Genomic DNA, 25,545 nt, shown 5'->3' with positions numbered 1-25,545 from the left:
ACACGCCTTTTAGATGTCCAATCAGAATGCTCGCTCGATGGAAGGACGGCGACACGGACCAATAGGCGTCTCGGTTTGACAGACAAGAGGCGGGTCTACGCTCGCCGGGTTTGATCGGATGTCGTCTCCTCTGACCGGATGGTGTTTGTGGAGAGGAAGTTTTGTTTTGCGAGTTTTTTTCCCGTCCGTTTCGACTGACCGGGTATCAAGTTAATGCGCTTAAAAGAGCACGGAATGATATTCGTGTGAATTGCATTGCCGGTAACCGCTCAACTGTCCCAGCTGAGAATAAAAGCCGGAGCTGTTTGAAGCGGAGGAGCTCCACCGTTTCACTTCAGAGTAACCCGAGAGCTCCTTCCTGCTAAGCTAACGTTACCGAGCTAGTCAGCGCGGCTGGCGTTGGGACTTTGGTTTGTGTTGTGCAGAAAGGAGCTCTCCGAGCCAGCGAAGCCATGGGGAACCGGGGCATGGAAGACCTGATTCCCCTCATCAACAAGCTTCAAGACGCGTTCAGCTCCATTGGCCAGAGTTGTAATTTGGACCTTCCTCAGATTGCTGTGGTTGGTGGACAGAGCGCCGGGAAGAGCTCCGTCTTGGAGAATTTTGTTGGCAGGTAGGTTACGCGTGTGTATGGTTAATTGAATTGGCCATGTCAATCAAGTAATAGTGTATATGCAATGTTCATTGCGTGGTCTCTGGTTCTCAAACAAGCTCAGCTATTGTTAGCCACTCCACCAGAACCAGACGTTCATATTGAGTCATACAACTGCCTTGCAAGTGCAAACTGGCTGTAAACTAAGACTGTTATAATAAAAAATGACATCAATTAATGTTTGTGTATTTAAATTGCACTTTGTGGCACTTTATTTTCAGTAAAGCACAGTGTAGTTTATCTTGTTTTGATATCCCTGTGTTCAGCTTCAGTTCTGAATGGGAACTTTTCCTGTGGCACTATTTATGACTGTAAGCCACACCCAGAAAGTCCTCTGGCTTTGCATTAATTATCTGGTCTGTTTGGTGGAAGCTTTATTTAGACACATGACATTGTATAGTTAGATTAGTATGTTTATTCTTTCTGATGTGGGAGTACAAACATGTTTTTGAGAAGGTCAGCAAAAGTGAAACTGGAGGCAGAGCGAACCACCACCTTTATTTACTGATATCGAAATTCTGTCAAACAGCACAAGCTCACATCTGCTGCAGACACAACTTCCCTCACCATCTTCCTCTTCTTTTGTTACTGTTTTTTGGCCAAACATAGGAAATACACTTGACATCACTCTATTCTCTGTGGTGTGAAGGTTATGCTGCACTGCTACTCAACAGGCTGGTCCTGTTGTCCTCTCCCACATCAGCAGTGAGTGAGATCACCCTACAGATAAAGAAACAAAACAAGTTTGTTCTAAAGCAGCTTGTTTAGCAGGTTTCCACCCCATTGAGAGACTCTCACTGTTTGTGTGTGTAACCCAACCCACACAGGGATCGCACACACTCACGCAGGCCAGCAGGCATAGAAGAGGAAATCCATTGGCTGTTAAGGTGGCATGCAGACAGGCATTTAGATATAAACGCATGCAAGAGCATGTCTTATCTGCTCTGAGGCAAACTCACTCACTCACTTACTCACTCACTCACACTCTCTCTCTCTCTCTTTCTCGCCACTCAGAGTGCACATTAATTCAGATGAGTGGGACTATGCACTGTAAGAGCACTTGACACATATTGGCTGTAATTAACATGAGACATTTCATGGTGACCTCAATTTTACTGCCTGTGCAGGACATCGACTTTCTGCCTGTTGATAGAACCAACATACACCCATATATGAAAGTTACACAAGCACTTCGCACAAGTGTACATGCTCATCTTTTGAAGTATGTTAGCAGTGCACTTAAGTGTTCACTATCTTTTTATTCAAATAATAAAAAGTACAGCAGCTACTCTGTATGCCTGTTGCTGGTGTGCAGGTGAACTTGAGGTCAGACAAGGTAGAACAGTAGACGAAAGAATCGTAGCTACAAGGTCGAGTCTTACTTCAAACCGGAAGTACTTGGGAGGTGCTGCATATCACCATAGCAACAGGTTAATGTAGAAATGACTCAGTGTTGATCTAAGGGCTTGTTTGAGCTCAGGAGCAGCCAATGTCTAATCCAAATACCATGTACAGATATCTGTTGCACAAGACTATGATAGTTTTTAGACCGATATGATAATTGATTTGCAAAGTCTCTGTGGTGATGACAGTCTTAAACCATTAGCACTAAGTTGCTGCCAGTAACTCTCTATGGTTTCCTCAGTCTATTTCTTTGGTGAGTTGCATGTTGTGTGCGAAAGACTGGCTTCGTCCCTAAGCATGCAAACAATCCTTCTTTCTAAGGCACCAACGACAATTGAAACAGAGTCACTTAATGCTAGGAAGTAAAAGGCACCCCCGATTTCTGCCTCCTGCCTGAGCTCCATGCTGATATCATGATCAGATGGAGAAGGTAAATTGTAGCTAAATCATGTGTAGTTACACTCTCTTAGTTGTCATAGTCCTGATTTTAAGCCGAGGCCAGTCAGGTGAATGTGAGATTGCTCGCTGTGCTGTGCCACCTGTTTTGTTGATGTGATTCGTGCCTGTGTTCCCACCAAGTTTAGTGGAGACTAGTACACATTGGCTGGCTGGTCTGCATACTTTGCTGGGCAGAAGCTGGTCAAATCACTCTGGCTCAACAGCCTCACGCATTTGTTAACGCTTCCGTCTTTTGGTAGCATGTGCGTGTGTCTGTTATGTTATGATATGCATCAAGGTAACTTACTGATGGACTGTAAATTTGACATGCCCTATATAGACTAAAATCAGTTACATTATGGTAACAATCATTTAGCCGTAACATTTGAGGCCTAAGACACATTTTTCATGACAGATGCAGGTGTATTTTAATAACAATAATAATGGCTGCATTCCATTCACGTGTGATATTGTGCATGCTGCTTCACTGGCATGGCTTACTCACAAACGAAAGGGACCAGTCGGTATATGCAAACACTTTCCTATTTAACCTTTTCAGTGTTATTTATTTACTGGCTTTTGTTTGTTTGATGCATGCGTCATTAGGGTTGGGTACCGAGAACCAACACGTCCGGTACCTACCGGACCGAAAAGCAACGCAGATTTCGGTGCTTCCTTCCGGTACCTGAGCCGATTTAAATACTTTTTTTTTTTACACTACTCTGTAAAGTTGCACGGTATATAGATACTAAAAAGGTAGCGCGGTGCCCGCACGTTAAAAACGATTAAAATAGCGCGGATCAGAGCACACTCGCTGCTCTGCTCTCTGTCTGCCTGCATGCAGAGCGGGGCTCGAGGGGGCGTGGCTTCCAGCGCTCTCACACACAGTGCGCGCACACAGAGATCGCTGGAGACACGAGCACGAGCTTTTGAACGTCCGTCCTCGGCTTGATGGAACAAATCTCTCCAGTTGATATTAATGATGACGTGTAGTCCAGTAAAACAGCAGTTTTAGGATCCAACAGTGTCTGAGTTCTGTTGCACACGGTCCCATCAGGCCACCTGATGCTTGTGTCTGTTCTTTTTTTAAATATATATTTTTATAGTTTGAAGTTAAAAGGTTTGAAGCTGTAGTTTGAAGTGTGTTTTGTATGTACTTATTTATTTATATGTATAGTATACTTTAAACAGTTAATAATATTGTTCAATTTGAAGAAAAAAAATTGCCTTGGCAATAAAAAAGTATCGGTTCAGGCACCGGTATCGTTTTAAAAGTATCGGTTTAGCACCGGTATCGGAAAAAAAAAAAAAACGATACCCATCCCTATGCGTCAATTTTTGGCTGTGCTGTGACGTCATTAGCCCAGTAGGGAGTAAAGACGTCATATCTATCACAGCAAGCTGGTCTGGGTGGAGAAGGTTGTTATCAGATCTGTGGCAAGTAGACAACTGAGAAACCAGGCGTTTTTAAAGCATTGTAACAGTTGTCCTTTTAATACTGTACTAAATCTTCATTAAAACAATATGTTTGTCTTCTATAAATAATTGAATGTGGCCGAAATTGACCTTGTTGGCATCATTAAAACCTATTTGATGACTGTTGGTGTTCTATGTATTTCTTGATTTATAGCAGTAGACTTGGCGTCAGCATGGATATATATATACAGTATTTTAAATTTGTAGATGCTCGTGTGTAGCACAGTGGACGTCCCTGTGAGGAAGACGCACAGACATCCAAACAGCAGAGAGCAAAGGGATTTCCCACCAAGCAGTTGGATTAAGGTAGTGCTGGAAAACGATGGGCTGCCAAGTGCGGCTTCTTGGTACCCACAGTGATACACTGTGGTGCCTGAATGCGTGTAGCCATAATTGTATATCTGTTGCCACACCAGAGACCCATGCGATAAGTCCAACCAAACCACAACCATGTTTTTGTGTACTTGTCCCTCCCGTGAGAGCTTAGTAGGACCTCAGTTTCACACACCGGTTTCCATGTTTGAAAACAAGCCTTGGATCTGCTGTGGACTATAGAACCTCAGAGTTGCTCTCCCTGTTTGTAAGCGGCTGTGGGGGCCTGCAGGCAGGGGGAGGGGAGTTGGCTCTCCGATCTGTCCTGCCCTACTCTCTCTTGCTCCCTCGCTTGTCGTAGAGGGAGGGAAGGAGGGAGTGAGGGAGGCTCACAGACTGATGCTCTTTGCTTGGCCATCCATAATGCATGAAATGATACACAATCTGCTCAGCCTCGTCTATCATTTACAGCGCATCAATAATGAAATCCTGACCTCTTGCTTCTTTTCAATATGCCGTTTATCCAATTCTGTCTCTGAAGATTGACTGGTTCGATTCTGCACTTGTGTTTCGTCTTCTCAGAAGAGCATTTGTGAACAAAAAAATTGTTTGTGTATTTTCACGTAAACATGATTGATACGTCATTTTATTACTGTGAATCTTTCACAAGTGGCCACCCGTTGAGCCAAAGAGACAGTGTTTGAATCCAGTGAGAGTTGCTTGTAACTGGAGACATCCATCAGTACATTAGCAGTTTCTTGAGGAGGTCATTCCTGCTGTGAACGCTCGACAGCATCTTAGCGTCATTCATCACATCCAGTCTGTTAATTATTTCCTTTCCCTCAGCTGATAGTCGCATTGTTATTTATCTGTCTCCCTCGCTGACATTCCTCATCCAGGGCTTTCTATACTGTCCGTCGTGTGAACAAATGCCTGCATGCTCCACATTATGTGCAGGACACAGCACCAGTGCTGAAGCACAGACCTGTGGATTTTTGCTGATGTAAGGAACATCCAGAATGTTCCCACTGTTTCCCCACAGAACTGCAGTCTGAGAGTAGCCCACCTACTCTCATTTCTCCCGTTCTGTGGCGGACACATTGCTAACACTCTGAAGTCAGCAGGCAGGCTGAGCACCGCAATAGTCCCCTCATGCCTGTAGGTCTGGCAGTAGGGAGGGATTGGAGAATATGAGTTAGTGACAAGCTCTGCTATGATTGTTCCAGGGCTGGTGATTACCTCCAGATGTAGTATGTTTGCGGAGCAGCAGAGGGGCCGTCATAATTGTGAGGGGAGTACAGAAGACTGGGTAGAGGAGCGTCATCTGAGGGCTGTCTAGGCAACTTTGGTCATGACTCATGTAGTTAGAAATTCTTCAGGTACCCTGTCACGTTAAGGGAAACAGACAAGCCAATTGTGAGAAAGTTCCTATTTTTTCCTTCTAGATTAGTGTTTCATTAATGCATTGTTGCGCAAATAGCATTTGACCATTTTTGTTTGCAGTTATTTCATGCATTGCGCAATGCATTACTGTGTGTAATTATAGAGCCTTGCAAAAGCATTCACTCTCCCCAAAAAGTCATCCAAATAAAAATCTATTCATCTTCCAGGTTGTAATGCAACAAAATTGGATAAACAATAATGGGGGTGAATACCTTTGCAAGGCACTGATGCAAGTTTCTAGAAAGAGAATGTCAAGTCCCAGGCCCGAGGCTGGTTTAGTTAAGGCGTTATTGTAGGTGTCATGTATTGACACAGCCAGGGTCAGGGCTCACACAAAAGCGACCAGTGGCCAGCCGAAACCAAAAGTGTTGCCTGTCTTTTTAATAGGCAGTAAATTGAGCAGCAGGGAACAAGTGTATCAATTTGAAAAACACCACATCACAAAATCTCACCCGCGAAGGGGAAATATACCCTGAAACTGAATTTATATGTAGTTTTTGCAACGATTTTGACCAGACTATGTTTTGACAAACCTAAACAACATTCCCCCCAAATTGTAAATTAGTGTTTCCAGGTTGTTTTCATAGACGTACCAGAGCGTCATGAAATCGGGCAAACCTCTTCTCCTTCGCCCTCTTTTTAGTTGGCAAACAGCAAAACTTGCTCATCACTGCCAACATCTGGTAAAGAATGGGACAGACAGCCCAGGTGACCAAATCCATCATTTCATGGTCGGGACGTCGTCTGACAAAATCAACATAAACACAGGTCAATGACCACAGCTGTGCTGTACGATCGGCTATATTGACGTTTCAATGTGTGATTACAGAGAAAGTTAGAGAACAGAAAGTCAGACAATCCCTCCTGTTCTCTCTGGCTACCTATACTGGGTTTTAATGCAGCCAAATTCACTATAATTTTGTGGTTTAGTTGTCAAACAACTGAGCGAGTATGAAGTAGTTATTGAATCCCAATCCATCAATATATGTTAATCAGCACAGCAGTCATTCCCGAGCTTCAGCGCTGCGGCAACAAAATCCTTACTTTATGATCACGTCATCGTCTGACATTCGACATAAATCCAAGTTTACGACAATTTAAACGGCTAAATGTTGACATTCTAAATCTGCGGTCTGCGAGATTATGTTTGAAACATTGCATTAAAACAAGTATATTGCAAAATGTATTCATATCCCAGTAAAATCAGCACGGATGCTGCTATAGTGCCGGAGGAGTTGTTCCATTTTTCCCTGTCTGTGGAGCAGCTCTAGGTTTTGTCCTTAAATGATATTTTAATTGCAGCCCGTTTCAATATAACATCTGTGACTTCTATTTCAGGGTGGCTTTCCCCCATAACAGTGAGAGTGGGAATTAATTAATTGATCTCTTAAGGCCTAATGATGAGAGAAAATGACTTTGTCACATTTGATTTGTTGTGAGACCAGTTGGGAGGCGTGAAATTCCCCTGCGTCCATCAATTTACCAGAGGCCACGCTGCAAGGAAATGGACATTGAGCGTAATGAATAATTGAGCGTTCCTTCTCTCTTTCTGTTGCTCTGTCTCTCTCTCGATCCTGAACCTCCCCTGTTTCCTGTTTGATGTCCCTTCTTTTCATCCTTGCTACTCTGTGTTTATGTTTATTCTGTCTGTCTTCCTCAGGGACTTTCTTCCACGTGGATCAGGCATTGTTACCCGTAGGCCTCTCATTTTGCAGCTGGTCAACAATAAAGCCGGTGAGTGTCCCAGTCCAGCGCACAAACGCATCCCCTTCTCCTTTCATCGCTGCCCTGCACATGGCCTCACTGCCACAGTGCCTCAAGCTAAGCTCACTGTCTATTTGCTGCCTCCATAATTTAATATTCTATTTTTCTCTTTCTTCCTGGCTCTGTCTTTCTCTTTGTCCTTTCCGCTCCCGCCACCCTCCCCCTGTGTATATGTCTTTCTGCCCCTGTGTGTAGAATATGCTGAATTCCTGCACTGCAAAGGGAAGAAGTTTGTGGATTTTGATGAAGTGCGGTTGGAAATTGAGTCGGAGACCGAAAGGATAACAGGCTCCAACAAAGGCATCTCTACCATCCCAATTAACCTGAGGGTCTACTCCCCAAATGGTAACGGACTCACGTCTTATTGACAAACACAAGTACTCTTAACACGGTTTGCTTCTATGTAAAGTACATTTGCACGTTATATGACGAGATATACCGTGAGATGATATGAATTTGTCAACCAAACAGATTTGGCCATACTGTTAATACCGTGGTATTTGTTTGTTTATATATCTCTGGTTGTATACATTATAATGGGATTGTATCAAATCAATATGGTGACGTATATTGGTATTTAATTTAACCTCATAAGACAAACCAAACAGACATTCACATCTGGTTATTTTACCCATAAATAATTTCTCAGTTGAATTTCTTGAGAAATTCGTATTTATCCCAATACATATCATATTTATTATACCATGATAAAAGAAAGTCGCTTTTGTGTTAATCTAATGTGTTTTTTACGTCGAGGGATATTCAACATCAAATTTGATAATTTTGTGTTTAATTGATTTCGAAGTAATATAACCTCAGAAGGCATTAATGTTTTCATGAAGTAAAAAACAAATTGCAGTTAGGTTTACAACAACAAATGTCTGCCTACTCAAATGTCTCGTACACGAGATGAAAGCTTCCTCTACCACCCCAGACACCCATTAAAATGTTAGATTGAGGCAGATGGTGTAGATGTCTGTTGGATGTTTGTATGAAAAGGGAGAAGAATGAAGTTGACACGTGCTTGAAAAAACACAAGACTGTATTTATCTTGCCATGAAAAATAACGTACAAACAACACTATGAATAAGCTGTGTGTTTTCCTAGCACGGAAATGGCCCTTTTTTTATTATTAAGAAAGCTTTTGAATAATCAAATACTAGTTTGTCTCGCATCCATCACTCTCTGGGTTTTCAGTCAAAACACGTATCGAGTAAATTATTTCAAATCAAACTAGATCAAATGCTTTAAGAAAAGGAATAGACATGGAATCATATTACTTGAATGATTGACAGTAATTGCAGATATGTGTAACCTCAGCTGATAGAAAAGTATCTTATTTGCAATTCTCATTTGTATTACTTGTGTCCATGTGGCTCAGTGCTGAACCTGACCCTGATCGACCTTCCGGGAATGACTAAGGTTGCCGTCGGAGACCAGCCTGTCGACATAGAGCACCAGATCAGAGAGATGCTGATGCAGTTCATCACCAAGGAGAGCTGTCTGATTCTGGCCGTCACACCTGCCAACACGGACCTGGCCAACTCGGATGCTCTAAAGATCGCCAAGGAGGTGGACCCTCAGGGTAAGCGTGTAGCGCGCTAGTAATTCGGAGGTCAACGATCAGGCCGACGAACACAATGCAACTCGATGTTCTGGAGAACCATGTTTACTGGTTGTCTGTCCATCCGTCCCGGTATCGCAGGAACGCCTCGAGGGAGTTTCTTCATATTTGGCATATAAGTCCACTCAGACGGGATGAACTGATTCGATTTTTGGTGTTTAAAGGTCCCTTTAACTTTATGGCCATCCCGTTCTCATTAAAGCAATATCTCAAGAACACCTAGAGGGAAATTCTTATTAAATCTGGCACAAACATCCACTTTTAAGGTTGACATGATTATAATTTGGTGGTCAAAAGTCACTGTGACCTCACAAAACACGTTTTTGGCCAAGAATCCATAATAATTTCACACAAATGTCTAATAAGATAAAATGATGAAGGGGAACTGTTATTTGACTGGTTGGCCCGTGGCATTTCTAGTTTTCTTTTGCTATCCCGTGAGAAAAATAACATTAAACATTGCATATTTATCCATTACCTCTTATTAATTCTGCCACAGCTATTTGGTCTGTATTTCTGTATCTGCTACATTTTTGTAGCCCTAGAAAAGGTCAAAGACGCTGACAAAATGATTCTGTATTCTCTGTATTATCCTGGAAGGGTGTCTGGACTGATGTGGTTTCACCTTATGTTGTGCAGGTCTGCGTACCATTGGTGTAATAACAAAACTGGACCTGATGGATGAAGGGACGGATGCAAAGGACATCCTAGAAAATAAACTCCTGCCACTGCGTCGAGGTGGGGATGATGCACACAAAAACACATTCACAGACTTTGATGTAGATTCTAGAGTGACTCTTTGTGTTATTTGTGTGCAGGCTATATTGGTGTGGTGAACCGCAGTCAGAAAGACATTGATGGGAAGAAGGACATTCGTGCTGCTCTGGCTGCAGAGAGGAAGTTCTTCCTGTCCCACCCTGGCTACAGACATCTGGCAGAGCGTATGGGCACACCGCATCTACAAAAGCTACTCAACCAGGTCTGCTGTCAATTGTTTGTTTTTAAATTCTAAAATGTAATTTCCTCCCTGACATACCATTGATTCTCTAAAACAGTACTACCTCTGTCCGTCTCTAGCAATTGACCAACCACATCAGAGACACTCTCCCTGGTCTGCGCAGTAAGCTGCAGAGCCAGCTCCTCTCGCTAGAGAAGGAGGTGGAGGAGTACAAGAACTTCCGTCCAGACGACCCAACACGCAAGACCAAGGCCTTGTTGCAGTGAGTGCATCTGAATATTGCTTTTTGTAACAATGCAGCATACAATAAATGTTTATAGTCGATAGCTCCTGTGTGATGTAACTTATGGCAGCCATATTGAATGCCCACTGCACGGGGCTGCTGCTCCCGAGAGCAGATATTATGTAATTCATATCGTCATTTATCCATTCTTTCACATAATAGTATTAGATTTGTACATAGAGGTTGTGATATGAACATGAATTACTTTGCATAACTTGCTGACTAGTAATAATAATAAAAAAAAAAAACTAATGAAGCTAAAACAAATTAATGTATTTAATGTTTATGTTGTTTCTGGGGACCCGCTTTTAGAAAATGACAACCCATCGCAACCCAATTCACCATAGGCAATTTTTGCAAGAATTGCCATTTCCACATCATATTATCTTGAATAATACAATTGAAATATATGTTTGATAAGTCACAGCTTTGTTTTATGCACGTGCTATTGAAAACATACACTCTTTTATAAATTAGACCAATTAAATGTATTCAGGCCGAGTTCCCAGGCTTTTGTATTTTCCTCTCAGTAAAACTAACACAATGTATGCTAACCTTTCATATTAGATTCAATGTTATAATTAGGCAACACTTATCAGAGCTACACGGACAAAGAGTGACACAAAGGTGTACTGTAGTTTTAAAAGCATATGGATTCTGAAAATGTATTTGTAGACCCTAATGAAATCTCTTGCGACCCACCTCTGGCCCCTAACCCAAGCATTGCATTGAGTCTGTTTCATAACCAGTTAAAATCCTCATAGTAACTTTAATGAAGAGTAATGTTTGCAGTGGATCTCCAGGAAGACTCGCGCTGTACTTGCAAGGAGATCATTAACACCGGTGCCATGTTTGTGCTTGACCCTCATTAGGATGGTGCAGCAGTTTGGTGTGGACTTTGAGAAGTGCATTGAGGGCTCTGGGGACCAGGTGGACACAAACGAGCTTTCGGGTGGCGCCAAAATCAATCGCCTCTTCCATGAACGCTTTCCCTTCGAACTGGTCAAGGTTAGTGCTCCATGAACAGGAGTGATATGTTAAGTGTTATTGTTATGGTTGTCATGGTCATGATGTTTGGTCTTCGCAAAGAATGGATTTGTTAAAGCATCTCTTGAATCTTCTCGCATCTCCCAGATTGTGTTTGATGAGAAGGAGCTGAGGCGAGAAATCAGTCACGCAATCAAGAACGTCCATGGTGTCAGGCAAGTGGAGCGGAATCAAAAAAGACAGCTCAATAAACACCTGTATTCTGCTTCAACACAAAATACTGCTGTGCCCCCATGCTTCGCTTTTCCTTCATGCAAGCTGTCTACTGTAATTCATAATCAAGCCTTTCCATCACAGACTAACAGTACCTCTTCTGTTGGATGTGAAATGTATTTCTTTGTTTCTACTGTCCCTCGCTGTTTTTCCAATCCCCTTTCTCCTCCCTGCAACACCACCCACTCAATGTGTGTGTCGGTCTACTGAGGCATTAAATTATTATGAGGTTTTGTGTTACATGTACCTTAATCCCCTGCTGCGATAATGTTGCCATGTGTTCACTGATACGCTCCTGTCTGTCATATCGCATTTGTGGTTGTCTGCGTTATTACATTTACATATTTTTATTATTTTTTGCGGTTTTATCTTTCCACCCCCTGTTGTAACTGTCAGTATACGCATTTTCTGTTTCTATGTTTCTCTATCATAACCTCAGATCTCTTCAGTCAATCAATCATCTGTCTATTCATTCGTTTTGTTGACCTACATGTCTGTTAACTGTCCCATCGGTCTGCCGCTGTGCCTCTGTCTCTCTGTGCATCCTCAGAACGGGGCTGTTCACTCCTGACCTGGCGTTTGAGGTCATCGTGAAAAAGCAGATCGTTAAGCTGAAAACGCCCTGTCTCAAATGTATCGATCTGGTCATTCAGGAGCTCATCAACACAGTCAGGCAGTGCACCAACAAGGTACTGCCGGTGTCCAGCATCTCCCGACCCAGCCCAGGCATGGGGCTGGAGGCGACCATGGGTGTGGCAGAGGGTACACTGACTCAGAATATTAGCCAGCAGATTCCAACAATACCCGGATAAAGATCAGTTCAGTTCTTGTCTTTAAAAAAAAAAAAAAACTTTCTGTGTGGTTTGCCCTCTGCCCAGCCCGGCCCCTTGGCCCTGTGTGCAGGCAGCGCTGTCGTGTTGTGGAGTGTTGTGACGGGTGACGTGTCGTCGTGGATATGAGATGTTTCGGGGACTGTCTGAGCATCTCTGGTCTCGCCTGGACAAGCTGCAGGTCTCATGGCTCAGTACACAGCCAGCAAAACAAGGGGAAGGTCTTAAGCTGTAATTTGGTCTTGAGTTGGAGGTGACGTGTCCATCTTTACAATATTGACCGAGTTTGAGAGGAACTGGCTTGTCAGGATGTGAAAGACCTGTGGCTTGTCCTTCTCCAATGCTTGATTTGTCTCAACAGCTAGAAATGACTAACTAAACAAATACTCCTCTTTTTATTTCTCCTTTCTCTTTCCTGGCTGTTCTCTTTTCCCTTTTTTCTGCCTATCCCTTTTTCTCTCTCTACCACCACAACAACATGCAATCTGACCCCATGACCTTTCAGAACGGGGCTCTTCACCCCTGACCTGGCTTTCGAGGCGATAGTCAAAAAGCAGATCCTCAAACTCAAAGAGCCCAGCCTCAAATGTGTGGACTTTGTGGTGTCCGAACTCACCGCACTCGTCATGAAGTGTGCCGTTAAGGTAACCAGGGACACACTTGCTGGTAAAGATGGCATGAAAAGAGAAGACATTCCTCTTAGAGATGCACCGATCAATCAGACACCGGTCAAAACCGTCTGGTTGTCAGCTGGTCGGCCATGACCGTTGACTGCCTGGTCAGTGACATATATCCAATTTTTATTTTAGACTGTTTAATTTACCGACCGAAACGACACACACACACACACACACAGCAGCACACTACAGCACACGGTTCATACACATGCGCACACACACGTCATGCCGCTGGTATTGAAGTTCTTTAGCGTGAGTAAAGAAGAAATATTGCTTGTAATGTCCCAAATAAATCTTGGAGTAACAACCTTAAAAACATTTGAAACAACTTTGAGGTTTGTTTGAGTGAACTTGAGGTTAGCTCGTATAACTTGGTGCAGCTTTTAGATATATATTCTTTTTTAAAGTCAAGGTTCTATCATGAACATACAATTGAATTATGAAATAAATTGTTGTATATTAATCAATTCTTAGAAAGAAAATCTGAATCGGCAGTTCAGAGTTTGGTCAAAAAATGTAACTCGGTGCATCTCTAATTCCTCTCCAAATGTCTGTCATTGTCATCCCAGTGAAATGGTCACCCTAGTGAAATCAGTGTAATCTCCATCCGTGTCCACTGCGTCGAACGTGTGTATCGTCCCATCCCTATTTTTATCCAACCTCTGGGAGTCTCCATACCATTCAGAATTAGCACTGACTTACAATTCACATCAGAAATTTTAAGCACAACTTAAAATTTGACTTCAGCTCATTACAGCATCCTCCCCCCCCCCCCCACACACCTCCACATTACTTCCTCTCTCTCTGTCCGTCTGGGGAGAACAGAGCCGGAGACGCTCCCTCGATGACCCACATGGCAGATGACGTTCCACTATGGGCTGAACCGAATGGAAGGGGAGTGATGTGAAATGGGGAGGGGGGGTGATACTAAAAGTGTCTGGGTGCTCTGGCAGCCTGAGTGTTTCCATAGCAACAATGCTCCGCTGCCATCTTGTGGACAGAGGAAGGGGCTGCACATCATGAAATTATTCAACACACATCATGAAATTATTCCATATACACGCAGTAGTCCAGCCAGCCTTCCCTCTGCCTCTCCCCATTCTGTCACTTTACCTTCTTATCCAGTCTTCACTAATATGAATACTCTCCATCAGCTAGAGATGATTGTTCTGAATGTATTGTAAATTTGGACATTACTCTATGGGTTTAAAATATTTTTCTAAATTGCATGATTGGCAAACAACTAGCATTACTACATTGATTCATGAGGTCCTCCCTGGCTGATGGTGAACACCGTATCACCTTTTAGAACAGACAATCGCTGTGTATTCAGTCTGTTTTCATGTGTATGTTGGTTTGTAGTTGTTGATATGTGTGACACTGACATGTCACTTGACTACCTATTTCCCTTTTCTTTGTTCTCCACTTATTCTCACTTCTCACTCCTGTTTCTCTCTGATACTTATTGGTAAGTCTTACTAAGCTCACATGTAAGTGTGTGTGTGTTAGCGTGTATCCCTGTTCAGTGCTGCAGCTGTGTGTTGTGTTGCCTTTCAGCTCAATTCCTATCCCAGACTGAGAGAGGAGACTGAGAGGATTGTCACAACCCACGTCAGAGAAAGAGAAGGGAAGACTAAGGACCAGGTGAGTTGATTTAAATAGACTGCATGCAAAGTGCGCTCAGGTCCGGCTTTGAATGCTTATCATTTTCGTAGAAAAAATACTCCAATATTATGTTGAGAGGCTGGTGACCCCTCCCAAGTTATCACACAAATGGGACATGGTGAAGTGGTCCACTCAAAACTTCTTTTAAATCAACAAAAAAAGTAAACCCCGGATGCCCCATTCTTTATCACGGTGGAAAAGCTGTTATTGTATGAGGTATTCTAGTGTTAGTCAGTGTTACCTCGATTGACACCGGTGACAGAACGGAAGTTTTTAGAAATTCAAACAAAAGATCACTCAATGATAAATGAAGTGTTGTTTTCAGAACTCTATTCTTGTCAGGCTGGAGAAGCCTTGGGAACCACATTAGGCCCAACTCTATTAATAACATGACTAATGAGAGTTTGAGATTTTTGTTGCAGCTCTCACTAGCAAAGTGAGTCAGATTAGATTTGTTCATAAATTGAAACCTGTGTGTCATATTGTCAACTCCATCACATCTGCAACTTGCAGCATCATATGATCATATCAGTCTGACTACAAAGCAATGTATAAATGTATCTTCAGATGTGATCTCTCTCACAGTTGTTTTTATGCCAGTGTGAAGTATCAGAAGTGAAACCTATCATTTTGTCATGTGTGCCTTCTGTAAGTGGGGTTTAATTGAGACTTCTCCATCCTAATCATGATTTTCTGCCTCTTATCAAGGTGCTGCTGCTGATTGACATTGAGCTGTCCTACATCAACACCAATCATGAGGACTTCATAGGCTTTGCCAAGTATGTACATCCCCCCCGGCACCACCTTTTCAAGCCCAACTTACAGCTTGATGTCCGTGACCCCAGTCTAAGCACAGGCATTGTGATCTCCATTGTGAAGGAAAAGATTTGTAAAATTGCTGCCGTTTCAGAAACTTAACAGAATCACCGCCACATCACTGCTACTGAATCGAAGCGTTGCTTATTGTTAGCCACATGGTGTAAACTGCGGCACCTCAGTGTGATGTAGCATGCCAATTAGTGATCCAGCAACACCAGAGCATGTGTCTCCCAGTGGGGGAGGTGGATGCCACAGTGATCAAGGTCGCATTAATTGCCCACCTCTGCCCTGCATGCAACACACCGCTCCCCCCTCCAAACAAAGTCAATGAAGCATGCTCGATTACTTGATAGATAAACTTCCTGTCTGCTGAAGAATGCAACAATGCAATGTAACAATGGACAGAGCAGTGTTGACATTTCACTGGATTTGCTTGTGGCTGCTGTTGTGCACTGGAGACTCACTACAAAGCACTCACCATGTTAAACATGTCCATATTGTGATGTGCATTTTGAAGTATCATAGTAGAAAAGCTGTATGGAAACGATTACATTTGATAACATTTCTTTTGTTGCACAAAAAAGTTTTCACGCTCACAGGTGTTTTTTGTCGAAAAATAGTTGATGCGTTAATGGATTCTCCAGCCTGCTTATGGAAACGCCTTTGTCGAGTAATTTCTGGCGCTGCGAACATTTAACTTGCATGACTGGCCAGATGTGTCTGCTGTCGGCATTTTTCTGGACGTGTATTTTATATTGTCTTCAGGCAGCATAAAATATGGCCGATACGAGCAACACGAAAAATTACAACTTCCTAAAGATCAAAGATCTCAATTTTTCTCTCGTAGAAGGTTAAATGGCCACGGTGACTTGTTTTGTTTCCAGTTCTTTTTCTACTCTGTTTACTGGCGGATTACTAGTATAGGATTGCAGCCTATACTCATCTGTAGCATGTTTATCATCAAACCAGGAAACTTGTCTAATTTACATTTCTCTTATGACATTTTAAAAGTTTGCTTAAATTCACTTGACAATTGAATGGAAACGCGGCTACTGTTTTTTTGCGGTGCATCACTCAGCGGTTTAGAGTTTGGGTTAAATTAACATCGTCCCTTTGTGTAGCAGTAGCATGTAGTTGAGTGGAGCGCCCCTCCTCTGTCGGTCAACCCGTTGACAGAGTAACAAAGCAAGCCCCCTGATGTGTGTGTGTGCGTGTTTGCGTGTGTGAGAGTTCATGCCTACGCATGGCAAGATTGCTGTAATGTATCGGAGGTCAGCTGGGGCTGTTTAACGGTTCTCATGACATCACTTTCAGTCTTGACTACAGAAGGCTGGAAGATGGTAGCTCCCCAGGGTACGGCAACAACAGGTGGGCTCACAGAAAGGATGTAGGGTTGAGTGTGCAGTGTGTGTGTGTGTGTATGAGAGACAGTTTGACCCTCCATGTTGTCCAAATCCCTCCATAAGCCACTTTCACCTTCATGTATGTGTGTAGGGTTATATATTTGCTTCAAAAAGGATTTGCACTAAAACCAGACAGTTCATTTACACAAGAGACTAAAGGCTTTAAAACACAAGTATCATAATATTGTAAATGAAAATAATATTATTGTAATAGAAGTGATACATGAATATGTATTGTGTATATTTTCAACAGGTTGTTTGGTGTGTTGCCATCAATATGTATTGTCTTTTCTGTCCATCTTTGTGTAATGACAGTGCCCAGCAGAGGAACACTGCTGCAAATAAGAAGAGGGCCATACCCAACCAGGTATGTTTTATCCCTCAGCGCAGGCCTTTTCACTAGTCCCAGATTTAATCTCCCTCGACTAATGCCTCCCATTACCAGCCTATAAGTCAACCATGTGAATATATCTCACTCCAGCAATGATTTAGCACTAGGCCATTAATCTATTTTGACCTAACTGAACAGCAACTCCCCTGTACATAATTGTACCCGGTCCCATTGATTTCATATCCTTATACGCTGTCCACACTGTTTTAAAGCTGGTCCTTCTCCCTTTAATGTTTCATACAAACTGATACCTCGCAAAGTGTGTTTGTATTTCAATGTGTGTTTTGTAAGATCCTGAAATGTGATTATAATACTGCTCATCAGCATCAGAGAGACAGTTTCAGTGAGGGGAGAGTTGCCTTAATGAGCTTAAAGAAGAATCTGCCTCCCTGCTTTTCTGAAACAAGCGTTTGTTTCCATGGCTGATAATTAATTGCTGTTTGCATGTGACCCAGGCATGTTGCTCGACAGCAAAGCAACCGTTAATTACCGAATGCTGTTGGTTTGTTACCTTCCCATTAACTCACAAGCATCTTTTGTATTGAAATTCAGACTGTGCATGGACCTTGCACCTATCAACTGAGCAACAATATAACATAACCAAACTGTGGTCTACTTGAAGTAATTCTAATTGCATGTAACTCTTTCTTGCTCTCTCTCTCTTTCTCTCTCTCTCTGTCTCTCTCTCTATTTTTCTCTCTCTCTCTATTTTTCTCTCTCTCTCTCTGGTTGTCTCATGGGTTATTACTTTCTGTTTCCTGCTGTTTTTCCTTCCTCCAAACCTGTCATCTCCCCTATTTCACCCTTTTTCTTTCAACTTTTTCTTGAATTTTCATTCTCTGCTCTCTTCTTTATTTCTCATCCTCCTCTCATATCTTTCCCTCATCTTTGCTTGCTTGCTTTCCCATTTCTTTCTGCTTTGGTTTTACACTGCACCCATTTGCTTCAACCCCACCCCCTTCCCATTACTGCAGGGTGAGATTCTGGTAAGTACCCCGCAGATTTAAACCGGACCCTACTAGAGGGCAGCAGGGGTAGACCATGCAGATGCACTGAGGCCATCACACATAGGTCAGCCAGTGTGGTTAGGGTGGAAAATACCAAATGATGTGCGATAACAGCAGAAACAGATTCCTACAAATCCGTGAGTTGATACATCAGCATAATGAGTTGTTCCACCCCTCTGCAGCTTGTCGGACTGGGAGAAGTCCAGGAGGAGAAGGTAGAGTCTCCAGACTGATCAAATTGATATCAATCATGGCATTAGTCAGTTACCAGTAATTTGGAACTGACTCAACAGTAACACATGGCAGGTTTGCTCGTAGACAGTAATTGTCTTTAATTTCCACACATTTGGGTTCCTACTAACATTTCACCTTTTCTCCACCAAATATTTTAAAGAAGACATGACTTGTTTTACCCCCACAAAAGATGTTGGCACTTTGCAATGCTGTGTGTTTTCCTAAAACAACAACAAAGACTCTTCCACCACTGACCGAGGAATGGCGTCAGTTCTCATGTCTTTGCGTTTATACCTCTGCTGCTGCCTCATGCATTGTGACTACAAAGTTTGCCTTGTGAGAATCATCCTAAACGACAATGGGGACAAAACGGGGAGGGAGCGGGAGCCATTTCAATCAGCAACACAGTAAAGGTTTTGATTATTTATTTTTTAAATGCATGTTAAAAAACTTTCCTACTTAAAGGTCTTGCGTATCCAAAAGACCACCTGTCTATAATTATTATTTCTATATTCAGAGTTCATCAAAACGTTTTGTGTGGTGACTGGTCATGGCGTTGGGGTGTTTTCCAATGTTTCAAGAAAAGCATTCCTTGTTAAGATCCCTTCATTTTTATAATCTACTGACAATCTCGACTAATTTAAATTGGCATGTTTCTTTCTAATTATTCTTATTTCCTTCCTTTTGAATCCTGTAATCTCAGCTGTAACCGTACATCTTTAATGAACCACTTGCAACACTTAAATTGACAAAATATGGATTGAACATTTCTACGGCAAATAATGTAGTAGCGTCTCATGTGACATGCTGAGAGCTCATTGTTTCTTCTTTCTTGTGTCCACTTATATTTTATAACATTATATAACCGTATACAATTTCCAACTGACTTTAACATATGGGATTTAAAACTCTTTGTTTCTAAAAAGTTTAAGTTATTTCCCCACCAAGGCAAACTAAAGTTACGCCTCTATGCACGTGCTTCCTCACCCATGTTTATGTTGGCGCTTTTGTACTAATTAACCTTTTTCCCCCCATAACCTACTCCAGTCCTCTGCTGGAGGGAGAGGGGGCGCAGACAAGAGGTCTAAAGCAGACTTTGTAATGGACATTCCCTCTTTGCTTTACTTAGAATAAGAGCACACGTCCCATCCATAGTGATTTCCACCATTGTACTTGAAATTTAGAAACAAAGTGGAGAGACATAGTAGCTAAGAGGGCTCCTCTAAAAAGAATCCTTATTTTCCTCAGTGATTTACTCAACTCTTCCTCAGTCTGATGCATTTCCTCCCTCTCCATCTCTCCACTTTAGACTTTCACTTCGCTGTCTCGATGTCTGTCCCTCTATGAACGCCAATAGATCGGCATGTATATCCGCATCCAGTTAACCCCACTAACCCTGCTTTATTTTTTTCACTAACAGGCTAGCTTTTACTGACCCGCTGACACTGACAAACCACCGTCGACTTATGGTCTTTGTCTGTGTCGATGTTAGCATAGTTTGGACACCATCTGGTCCCGTTTGTATGTTGAAGGATTTATTTTTCTGTTGAGTGAAAAACATCCTTATTCAGTGTTTTCAACTAAACCATTTGATCCTTTTGCATACAATTAGCCATATTGCACACATTATGTATTCCTGTGCATGTATTACAGTCCTTTTGGATCTCATTCATTCAATAAGATTCACATTCATATCTATACTGTTGTGTTTTAGTGCATATATTTGACTAATAATACTATTAGATACAAGACAACCAGATTTAGAGTGACCTAGCAGGTACGTAGGTAAGCTTTTATTAGTGTCACTCACATCCCAGTAACACCTATAGGGCCCTCATGTCACATAAGCCTGATTGACGAAGCTGTTTTCCTCCGTCCTCCTGGTCTCCCTCTTTCCCTACCACCCTTTTCATCTTCTCCTCGCGGTGCAGGTGATCAGGAAAGGCTGGCTAACCCTCAATATCAGCATCATGAAAGGAGGCTCCAAGGAGTACTGGTTTATCCTGACTGCAGAGTCCCTGTCCTGGTACAAAGATGACGAGGTGAGACATTTCTGTTCCAATGCTGCATTTCACTGGATATGGGGAACATGGATAGCTAAAATAAGATGACACATAAAGATGAAGATACTGTATGTGGAGATTTGGTGTCATCGCCAAAGGTGGCTGGAGGTGTGTGCGTCCCAGCCCAGCCTAACCAATGTGCAGACTACTGTTCAGCTGTAGCTGGATGAACAGGTAGTCTGAACACTGGGCAGGCGGGGGGGTGAGGAGGACTCTGATGGGAGGAAGGACCCCGAGGTCATTGCGGCTGCAGGTCGCTGCTCTAGGACAGTAGGACAGAGGGCACAGAAAGCAAACATTACTACCCCAGTGAAACAATAACGCATATGAGAAAAGTCTGAGAAATCAGGACCCACAACGCCACAATACTTTAAATCTTATTAAGCATATAGTATATCAAATAGAGCTTAACATGAAAAATTATAACCTTTTCTGCCATTTCTTTCAACTGAAATGAATCCAGACACGACTGGACTGCATTCCCTCCTGGTTAAATAACTACAGCATGTGCGCACTCGGCAAACTCTGCACTACAGTTCATTTATATTATAGATCTTTTCAAATGTTGCATTTAAGGACTCTTAAGTGACTTTAAGTGCACAGATGAATATGGTTTACGTGATCTGAAATCAAATGATCTAATTTAACTAAATTTAAAAGACTGATTTAACTAAATAGAACATCTGTCTACAATGGAGATGAGTGCAAATAGCATCGTACTTGCTTTACTCACCACTTGATCTTCTTCCCAAGGCCTCAATCTTATAATTCTTTTAGCAAAATAAAAAGTTAACAGATACAACGGCTGAGGATGAACTCCATCTCTGTGGCCTCGGTGTGTCCAAAATGCCAACTGGAAACGGTGCATTTTATGTTGGTCGCCTTTAGGGAAAAAGCAACGAGAGCGGGAGGATGGTGGAGGCAAACTGACGTGGCAGGCGGGCTGAAATGTTCCAGCCGGGATCTGACTTTGGAATTTGCAGGAAATCGTACTGGGTTACAGGGGCCGGGGGGGGGGGGGGGGGGGGAGATTTTGTGTGTGTACAAATGTGCATGTGTGTAGGCGCTTGTACACATGACTCCTTCTGTATCTTTTAGAGTTTGGCCAGTTGGTTGTATCTATGAGTGCATGTTTTATGCACCCAAAACCCATAATATGCGTTTATTCAATTAGTTCAGGCTTATGTATGTTTGTTTGTCTTTTCACATGCAGTTACGTTTTTTGCCGTGTGTGAATGTGTGGGTCTGAGTGTGGTGGGGGCGGGGTATTGTGTGGAACAGTGAGTGACGTAACTGTTGGGCTTGCGCCGCTCTCTGTTAGTGCAGACGTAAATGCTTCCAGATGTCTCTGCTCAACAGTGAACGCTGGCACCCCATCCCCCTAGAACTCCCTCATGCTCCTCCTTTTCTTCCTCCTCCTCTCCCCCATCATGCATTGCTCCATCTCACCATTCTGGTGATGGGCCACACCAGACGATATGCATTCCATCAAGTCTACTCATTGATGGAGAACTGTGTTCATCTCCATTATCAAACCATATACAAATACTCACTTTTTTAAGTTGGATGTTGTGTATTCCAGGTTTCAGTTCTGCTGTAAGTACATATTTCTTCTGCCTGTCTCTTGCTAGGAGAAAGAAAAGAAGTATATGCTGCCCCTGGATAACCTGAAGCTCAGAGATTTGGAGAAAGGCTTTATGTCGACAAAGCACATCTTTGCAATCTTCAACACTGAACAGAGGTGAAAACATGTGGGAATGCATGTGCTTTACCTTTTGTGTGCATGTACACTGCCATTCCAAAGTTTGGAATCTCCTGCCACAAAAACAGTTAAATAAGAATAGAAGAAATCCCCAGTCATTGGTCAAATAAACTGGAAGCTGAGTATTAAAATGTGTATTTACTGGCTAAGCCTACACACTCACAGGCACTTGTAATTTGTTTATCGGTACAGGAACGTGTACAAGGATCTTCGCCAGGTAGAACTGGCCTGTGATTCTCAAGAGGATGTGGACAGCTGGAAAGCGTCCTTCCTCAGGGCAGGAGTTTATCCGGAGAAGGACCAGGTATGTGAGTGGGTGGTTGTTTCTATACATTTGTTAATATTACATTGGTCCTATAATACATGCACCTCTGTATTTCTCTGTGTTTTGCTTTTGGCTCATCATTTCTACAGAGAGCAACCATGAAGATGTGTTTATTGTGTATTCATACCTCATCTTTGTTTGTGTGTGCTTGTGTTGTTGTTGACAGACGGAGAATGAAGATGCTGCCCCTGCGGACACATTCTCCATGGATCCTCAGTTGGAGCGGCAGGTGGAAACCATCCGCAACCTGGTGGATTCGTACATTGGCATCATCAACAAATCCACTAGAGACCTCGTGCCCAAGACCATCATGCATCTCATGATCAACAGTGTGAGTCCAACAGTCCTCAGCTGCAGACACAAGCCAAACAGATGTGCAGACAGAGTGTCTGCACATCCGGGAACCAAATTAAAGGGCTCTTCTGTGTCTATTACCTGAACAGTGTGCTGTATTTAACTCACGGGTACGTCTATTGAGCACCTCTTTGCACAGTGAGAGAGTAAAGATCAACACAGGTGTCGAGCCCTTTGAGTGCTGTGCTGAATGCTGGGAGTAGCTACATCTCTACCTAAACGCTGTAAACACAAAGCTGTATCCAGTTTTGTAATGCTGTATTTATGGCCTAAAGGGTGCATATTGTACTTCTCTTGGTGCTCATCCTACATACTACATACCACATGAAGTGTCTTTAAAAAAAAGTATTCAAGGCATAAACCAGTCATCTGAGCTGAGATCAAATAAAGTGCTATTTAATTAGACCTAAATGTCATTGCACCAAAGAGCTGTGCAGAGTAGCGTTTCGCTTTCTTGTTCATTTAAGTAGCAACAGCGGCCGTGTATTTCATGAACACAAGGTCGTAAACTTGAAGACACTAATTAACAGGATTTATGGTCGATGCTCACAACTTGTCCTCCTTCCATTTATTAGGTTTTATTATTGTGGTGAGCTCATTTGATGGCTTCCAGCAGCCACACACACATAATAACAGCACTTTTAGTCCACTGGGCTACTTCTTTCTCATGGTTTTCTAACATTTTATTTAAGCATTAGATATCTCCAATCGATACATTGATTAAGCGTCGTCTTTCACTTCTTTCAACAATATTTTCCAATTCGAGAACCTTCTGATCATTTCACTTTTGGCTACTGCTGTCCCACGTCTACACATGCGTTCTCCTTATTATTAGAAGTGTAAGTTGCAACCCTCTGTGTTTTGATACTATTCACTTCCATTCAGGCAAAGGACTTCATCCACTCGGAGCTGCTGGCCTACCTCTACTCGTCTGGGGACCAGAACAGCCTCATGGAGGAATCGGCTGACCAGGCCCAGCGCAGAGACGAACTGTTGCGCATGTATCATGCACTTAAGGAGGCACTGCTCATTATTGGCGACATCAGCACCGGTACCATCTCTACCCCAGTACCACCGCCCATAAATAACAGTTGGATCCCAGAAGCCAGGTGAGATAAGGGTTAACTAGCATTTAGTTGAGCTTCAGGTATAACAGCTGGAACATCTATGAACACACAGTGAGCATTGTCTAATTGTATGAGATTAGACCGCATTCACCTGGTAGTATCATGCCTGCCTTGCTGAATTTAAAAAGAAGATTGCAATCTTGCAATCACACATTATACAGTCTATCTTATATTACTTAGGAGCATCACACTAAAATATGCCCTCACATCCACCTCTAGAGGAGAATTAATGGGGTATTTTAGGTGATTATTACAATGTCAGTTAAATTTAATCCTATCCCCCTTTCAGCCCAACCGCTCAGCGCAAGCCGCCGCCTGCAGCTGCCCCGGTCCCCAGCCGCCCGCCTGCGGCTCGGGGCCCGACACCAGGACAACCCTTGAACCCTTCCCCTGCCTTTGGGGTTCCACTCAACCCCTCTCCCGCCTTTGGTGCACCACCAATCCCCTCTCGCCCAGGACCACCCATCAACGCTTTCAACAGCCACCAGGATCCCTTCAGCGCACCCCCACTGATCCCCTCCCGGCCAGCCCGCGTCCCGCCCGGTGTACCCAGGTAGGTCTTCCTGCTCTAATGCGCTTGCAAATAATTTGTGTGTATGTTAAGAATTTTTTGTGCTGCATTATTTACGTTATGTCACTAACATTTCATCATCCTCTCTTTTTTAAGAGTCACAGGCATGGTTTGTCATTTCTCAGGCTCACCAGTTATCCCAGCTTGATATTTACAATGATTTCCAGGCAGTCATGCTCTTCTCACTGCCACTTTCCTCCCCTTCCCCTTTTTCTCTCTGTCGGGTTGTTCTGGTTTCTCCACTGTCTCTCCGTGAGCACTTCTCACTCCTTGTTCTGTATCTTCTCTCCCCGTTGCAGCCGAAGACCCCCCGGTGCTCCTTCACATCGGCCCACCATTATCCGCCCTGCCGAGCCCTCTCTCCTAGACTAGACCTGTGGCCAAGTGTGTGTGTTTGCGTTTGTGTGTGGGTGTGTATATTCTGCACACTTAAAGGCCAGAGGCGGGGGCTCGAGGGGAGGGGCTGACTGATAGCGGTGCATAATGAGCATCGTCCAGCCATATTAACATGTCTCTTCAAGCAATGTAATAAGCTGCTAATACCATCTTTATCAGTGCACATGAATGACAGAAAGCCCCTTGCTGTGGAAATTGCGTAATACAAAGTCAAACCCAGCTGATCTGTGGGATGCATCTAGCTTCTATCGGTCGGAGATGATGTATCAAATTCAGTTCGATCTTTTTTTATTATAATAACTGGTTT

General features: G+C 43.0%; 1 protein-coding gene across 6 annotated transcripts; it reads left to right on the top strand.

Annotated features, from left to right (window-relative positions):
- Positions 1 to 452: 452 nt before the first annotated feature.
- Positions 453 to 25,259, top strand: dnm2a (dynamin 2a; the record flags this gene model as incomplete). Of its 6 annotated transcripts, XM_079233210.1 has the most annotated exons (22): positions 453 to 613; positions 7,386 to 7,459; positions 7,685 to 7,834; positions 8,871 to 9,074; positions 9,753 to 9,851; positions 9,932 to 10,092; positions 10,191 to 10,333; positions 11,227 to 11,362; positions 11,489 to 11,556; positions 12,165 to 12,303; positions 14,679 to 14,765; positions 15,495 to 15,565; positions 16,920 to 16,973; positions 17,324 to 17,375; positions 18,374 to 18,385; positions 20,572 to 20,682; positions 22,335 to 22,444; positions 22,658 to 22,769; positions 22,957 to 23,121; positions 24,030 to 24,253; positions 24,561 to 24,824; positions 25,142 to 25,259. In XM_079233210.1, the coding sequence occupies 22 exons, from the start codon at positions 453 to 455 to the stop codon at positions 25,212 to 25,214; spliced, it is 2,670 nt and encodes an 889-aa protein (XP_079089336.1). In that variant the 3' UTR covers positions 25,215 to 25,259. The 6 variants fall into 6 exon arrangements, with proteins under 6 accessions (XP_079089336.1, XP_079089341.1, XP_079089338.1 ...); XM_079233215.1 differs by lacking the exons at positions 12,165 to 12,303; positions 16,920 to 16,973 and adding an exon at positions 12,950 to 13,088; XM_079233212.1 differs by lacking the exons at positions 16,920 to 16,973; positions 18,374 to 18,385 and adding an exon at positions 18,589 to 18,621.
- Between the last annotated feature and the right edge of the window lie 286 nt (positions 25,260 to 25,545).

This window comes from Taurulus bubalis (assembly GCF_910589615.1).
Source record: "Taurulus bubalis genome assembly, chromosome: 17".
Lineage (NCBI taxonomy): Eukaryota > Metazoa > Chordata > Actinopteri > Perciformes > Cottidae > Taurulus > Taurulus bubalis.
Note: the sequence above shows the minus strand (reverse complement) of the source record. Positions and strands in the feature narration are given on the sequence as shown.